The sequence below is a fragment of the Gekko japonicus genome, unplaced genomic scaffold (genome assembly GCF_001447785.1).
Source record: "Gekko japonicus isolate JY-2015 unplaced genomic scaffold, Gekko_japonicus_V1.1 scaffold955, whole genome shotgun sequence".
Classification (NCBI taxonomy): domain Eukaryota; kingdom Metazoa; phylum Chordata; class Lepidosauria; order Squamata; family Gekkonidae; genus Gekko; species Gekko japonicus.
Window position 1 is genome coordinate 553,442 of NW_015163631.1, and position 6,330 is coordinate 559,771.

Below are 6,330 nucleotides of genomic sequence, written 5' to 3' on the forward strand. Positions count from 1 at the left end.
CTCTTTATTATGCAAAGTGGATGCAAAGGCCTCTTTCGTTTCCTGGTAATTAAATGAATGTCAATTGTTTTAGTTGTTTCTGAGGGAGAGTCCTACAAGAGTATTAGCATGTTCTGCTAACCCAGACGGCCTGCACTCCAGGCCTGGCGGAAGCCCTCGGGGGTTGACCGCTGACCTGAGACTCTCCGGGCGGACACGTCGGCTGCATCTCAATGAGGCCGGCTCCTTCGGCTCCGGTTTCTGTGCGACCGGCTGAGCGGAACTAATATTGTGCCGCATATAGATGAAAGAATTGGGGAGGCGGGGAGGAGGGTGGCTTTATGGCTAAATTAATTAAGCAGATGTACCTGTCTAATTAAAGAGCCACTGTCCCCTTTGTACTCTCGCTTGCACAGCGAACAGTATTTAAATGCGCGGCCGAGCCGTTTCACCTATCAATATTTAGTAGGAACACTCGAATGGAGGTGATATTAGCAAGATGTACCCTCCATTTATTATTAATAGCAGCCCTTCCAATTTATGCACGGGAGCTGCAGTGTATCTTTACAACCATTTGGGGGGGGGGACAGTGGCTCAGGTAAGCATCTGCAGAGCACACTGGTAAGGGGAGGCCTGTTGTAAACAGTCCAGCACCAAGGGGTTGGCAGAACGCCCTTCTGGGGCATTTGCTGACACCGTGCCGTCTGGCTGCAAATCAGTTATCCCAGGATTGTACGTGGGTCAGATGTCAGGATCGCGAGAGACAGGTGAGCGGGGCAGGGGCAACACAGCTGGACAAATCTCGTCTGCAGCTTGCCCTTCTGGCTGGGGGCTGCAGGCCCACAGCAGAGAGGGCAGCTGCCAGTGGCGCAGGCAGGAAGAGAGGCAGGCCTCCGGTCCAGGTTGGAAGAGCAGCCCGAGGGGAGTGCTGCACTACCGAGTGGGGAAGGCAGGTTGCAGGCAAGAATTGGGCTTTGTTGCTTGGACCAGTGCACAGGCCTTACTGAGAAGCTCTTCCGGTACTGGGGGACTCTCAGCTGGCTCCTGATGGCCAGTCCCCTTCAGCTCTCTACAAAACTCTTGGGGAGGCCTTGGGCGGGCATTCTTTCAGCCCCTCTCAGCTCCTGGAAGGCGGGTGGGGGAAAGTGCCATCAAATTGCCAACTGACGACGATCGGTAGGGGGTTTTCAAGGCAAGAGATGTTCGGAGGCGATTTCCCATCACCTGCCTTTTCAGAGCGACCCTGGACTTCCTTGGTGGTCCCCGATCCAAATACTGACCGGCTGAGCCTGCCTAGTTTCCAAGGTCTGATGAGATCAGGGCAGGGTAACAACGTCATCGAGTTGGTGTTGTCAGGGATGTGAGTCATCTGTTTAAAAGCGCCGCACCTTTCGTTTCGGCTTTTTTTTGCCTCTAACTCCCCAGTTCCACCTTTGACTTTGCTCCCGGCTGGGTCAGTGGATGGTGGCAGCAGGAAAGCTGAGAGGCTTGCAACAACTATGCCTGCAGTTCAAAGAGCTTTTAATGTCTCGGTTTTACATATCCCCAAATCAATACACAACAGTCGAAACTGCAGTGAATCAGACTTTACAGACTGCCCTGCATGATCACCAGCCCTGGAGAGGACAGAACGGGGGGAACGAACTCCTCTGCCTTTATCTGTCATTGAAGCATCTGGGATAACTGGAACAAGAAAATGTCATCCCTGGTTAAGGACCGTGTATCTTAACCCTTCTCAGGGGTCATGTCGTAGAAAAAGAGGTGCAGGAGCTCATTTGCATAAATCATTTGCATATGCCACACCCCCTGACAAAGGGCAGGCGTGCAAGCATGCCTGGGTTCCCCGCCTGATCTTCTCCGGGTGCCCCGTGGCTGCAGGGCACCTGGAGAAGATCGGGCAGGGAACCTAGGCATCTTAAGAAGAAGACGACATTGGATTTATACCCTGCCCTTCACTACCCAGAGGTGTCTCAGAGTGGCTTACAAACTCCTTTCCCTTCCCCTCCCCACAACAGACACCCTGTGAGGTAGGTGGGGCTGAGAGAACTCTGACAGAAACTGCTCTTTTTCAAGGACAGCTCTTATCAGAACTATGGCTTGCCCAAGGTCATCCAGCAGGTGCAAGTGGAGGTGGGGAATCAAGCCCGGTTCTTCCAGATTAGAGTCCACGCACTTAATCACTACACCATCTGGGACACCATCTGGGGAAGGGAAAGAAAGGCATTTAAATCCCCTCAGGCAGCGGGGGGCCCTGCAGGCCTTCCCTGGCCCATCCGCTTACGCGAACGGGCCAGGAATGGCGACGGGGGGCACCCCTGGGCTCCTTACTGCCGGAGCGCCGTTCCACGGTGCTCCGGAAGGAAATGACCCCTGACCCTTCTGATGTCCCTTGCAAAGGGCAATGAAATAAAAGCAAATCCGATTAATAGGGGGTGGGGTGGAGAATCTACTCAGAGGACATTTAGGGTACCCTGCTTACTTCAAGGGAGTGCTGCGGGAGTGTAGTGGGTTGAAGTGCTTATGTTTCTGTGTCCTCTTGATTTTTAGCAGAAAAAAACTTGCAAGCCAAAACATCCTGCTGCCTACGGGGTTCAAAGAACTGCTTCCATCCGGAGCTAGTGTTAGTACTCACTCAGAACTGCCTACCACGGGGCCAGAGCTAGCATGTGCACTGTTTTCTTGGTTTCCAGGTCGGGTCGGTTGGCAGCGGATTGACAATATAGCTCTCTATATACTCAAAGACGGTCTGGGGGTCTTGGTCAGCGTTGATAGACACAGCATCTTCAAACAGCTCCTCCGTGCCGCTGGAAAGCCTGAAGTACATTTCGACCTTAGTCCTCACGTGCTCTTCGAGATCCTTTGGGTTCGTCAGGAGGCGCTTGTGGGCTTTCTTGGAAGGTGCCGGCTTATACAGGGTGTGGTACCTGAAAATCAGGCCAAAGCAACCCCTCTTCAGCAGGCAGCAAACATCTTGGTTAGTGAAAACTACTGTTTGTCCGGCTTTGTTGTAAACATTTCTAATCCTACATTTTCACATTGCTCAGGACAGCTTGCAACATATTGAATCAAGAAGCAACCATTTAACGCCATATAAAAACTAAGTTTAAAAGCCAGTAATTACGGTCGCGGAAGCACAGACCCATTAAAGTCCATCTATCCTGTCACTGGGCACCCTACCTCCCACAGTCATTCCCCAGCAGCCTCACTAAGGCCTTTGAGAACAGACGGGCCTTTTCGGAGGCACCTGGGACTCCAGGGCAGAGTTGCCAGCTCTGGGCTGGGAAATTCGTAATTAACGGTCGCGGAAGCACAGACCCATTAAAGTCCATCTAGCCTGTCACCGGGCACCCCACCCCCCACAGTCATTCCCCAGCAGCCTCACCAAGGCCTTTGAGAACAGACGGACCTTTCGGAGGCACCTGGGACTCCAGGGCAGGGTTGCCAGCTCTGGGCTGGGAAATACCTGGAGGTTTTGGGGGTGGAGCCTGAGGAGGGCGGGGTTTGGCAAGGGACTTCAATAGGGTATATAAAGCCTACTTTCCGAAGCGGCCATTTTCTCCAGGTGGACTGGTCTCTGTCGCCTAGAGACCAGTTGTAATACCAGGAGAGCTCTAGCCACTACCTGGAGGTTGAGGAATTCCAAAAGCAACATCCGTGACAAAAATAACGGAGAGTCAATAAAGATAAGTTGCAAAAATGTTTACTGTAGTAATTTCTGTAGAAAACTTTCGTCTATTATCGCTCACATGCTAACGAATACTGCGTAATGAACAATTCGTTTCACAATATTTGTCTTATCTGAGTGTGTAGCAATCCCAATTCTTATCGATTACTATTTATCAACTCTCGAAGGAAACATTCCGCGTTGACTCTCTAATAACAGCGTGTGAGTGATAATAGGAGAAGATTTTCTACAGAAATCACTACAGCAAACGTTTTTGCAACTTATCTTTATTGACTCATTGTTTTATCTGAGTGTATAGCAATCCCAATTCTTATTGATTACTATTTATCAACTCTCAAAGGAAACATTCCGTGTTGACTAATAACAGCGTGTGAGCGATAATAGGAGAAAAATTTCCTACAGAAATTACTACAGTAAACGTTTTTGCAACTTATCTTTATTGACTCTCCGTTATTTTTGTCACGGATGTTGTTTTTGGGATTTCACTTCCTCCCGTGATCTCTCATTTTTGGCTTCCACTACCTGGAGGTTGGCAACCCTACTCTGGCGGGAGAAGAACATGTGCATCTGCTGGGATCGTTATTCCATAATGCTGAGGCAGCTACTGAGAAGGCCCTGCCTCTTGCAGTTACGCGTCCTCTTTGAACTAATGTGACTATTTGCAAATGCTGTGTTTTGGAAATACCAGGTTTAGCCATCACTCAAGAAAGATGCTCTGAGGTGGGGCTCTGGGTGTGGGAGCCTCCTGCCATCCTCCCAACCGCATTGACGCTACCTACTGCCTCATGTAAATCAATCTCCAGATTTTTTATTACATTTCCCCCCCTGCTCTTGGCCTTCTTCAGGACCTCCGTGTTCCATCTGGCACTGAAGAGAGATGGCATCAGCTACCCAAAACAGTTATTTTCAGATGGAAGCAAACATTTTTTCTTCTTCATCCTGCTAGGCTCGCCAGCCTCCAGGTGGGTCAAACAACAAATATATACACTGCAAAAACCTTATTTATAAGTTAAAGTGTTCTATATGTTCCATCTTATAAAGGGGAATTATGTCTTCTAACAGCCTTTTGTAGGACCAGCAACAAACATCAATTTAAACTTCAATGTAACCACAAAAGGACACTTCCCCCTTTAGAAGACTTTCAAGCAAGGAGAAGCGGGTGTACATCTCTAGAAACTCCCGTTGGGGTTGACTGTGTAAAAAGGATGTAAATTGACTGGTAGCTATTAGATTGTACAAACTGATTATTACTGTTGATATTGCATGTAATGAATATATACCTGTTTTAGGATATTATGAATAATACACAATGCACTTTATAAGATGGAACATATAGAACACTTTAACTTATAAATAAGGTTTTTGCAGTGTATATATTTGTTGATTGACTCTTCTAACACTGCAGCTCGAGTTTCCACAGCCTCCAGTTGGGAGATCTCCCGGAATTACAACTGGTCTCCAGATGACAGACATCAGTTCCCCTGGAGAAATGGCTGCTTTGGAGGGTGGCCTCTATGTCTTTATACCCTGCGGAGGTCCCTCCCCAAACCCAGCCCTCCCCAGCCTTCACCCCCTAAAGCAGAGGTGTCAAACTCATTTGTTACGAAGGCCGGATCTGACATAAATGTCACTTCGTCCGGCCGGGCCATGTGTGCCCTAAAACACAATGCCAGGTACTGGAGATATAAACTTGATACAAGACAGCAGCTGGTAACCTCCACGTTGGTGTGTCCTCACTGCAAGGCCCCACGGGTTGGGAGGAGGGTGCAGAGGAAAACCCATATGGGCGGACTGGAGAGCCAGTGTCGCAGCATTGGGCAGATGCTCCCAGCTGCTTGACTGCCGCAGAGGAGGTTGTTCCGCCATGCTGAAGCCATAATCTGAATGGCTCCGCCCACTTCCCCCCTGAGCGGTCTCCTGTTCCCTCCCTTGCACCAGCCGCTTGCGGGCCTCATAAGAGCCCTGGACGGGCCGGTTCTGGCCCCCGGGCCTTATGTTTGACACCCCTGCCCTAAACTCTCCAGGTAGTATTTCCCAGCTCAGACCTGGCAGCTGAATGCAGCTTGTTCCCAGCCCTGCCCCTTCAAGTCCCTACTCACCAGGCACTAGATACGTCCTGCACCCCCTCTTCCTTTTTAAAAAACATCATGTCTGATGGAGAGTCCAGATTTTGGGGGGGGGGGGGCATGTTAGACTACAGCAGCAAAATAAGCCAGGAATAAATGCCAGTGGTCTCTTAAGGTGTGCCTGGACTCCCTTTTCATACTGCCCCTTGAGCAGTTCCCTACATTTTTACCTTCAGGAATCCCTTTCTTGTTCCAGTCGGTCTGCCAGGGTTGCTGGCTCTGGGTTGGAAAACACGTGGAGCTTTTGGGGGTGGAGCCTGGGGAGGGCGAGGTGAGGAGAGGGGAGGGACCTCGGCCGGGTATAACGACACCAGAGGTCATTTCGGGGGGGAACGCGGGGGATCGCAGTTCCCCCGGGTGAGGTACGGGGAGCGGGGCACATGACGAAGCCCCGCCCCCTGCTTCCGGCCGCCCCGCCCCCTGCTTCCGGCCGCCCCGCTTCCGGCCCTCATTCAGCCAGGAGGAGGCAGGAGAAGAGGGAGGTTAAATTGCTTCCTCCCTGCCTCTCCCCACCCCTGCCTGCCTGGGGCCAGGGAGGGC

General features: G+C 50.9%; 1 protein-coding gene across 1 annotated transcript in view; it reads right to left on the reverse strand.

Annotated features, from left to right (window-relative positions):
- Positions 1-6,330, reverse strand: part of AK8 (adenylate kinase 8) — a 125,308-nt gene that overhangs the window by 9,810 nt on the left and 109,168 nt on the right. Inside the window, exon 9 of the mRNA XM_015407537.1 lies at positions 2,626-2,903. Coding sequence (XP_015263023.1) covers positions 2,639-2,903 — 265 coding nt within the window. The 3' untranslated portion in view covers positions 2,626-2,638. The remainder of the gene's footprint in view (positions 1-2,625; positions 2,904-6,330) is intronic.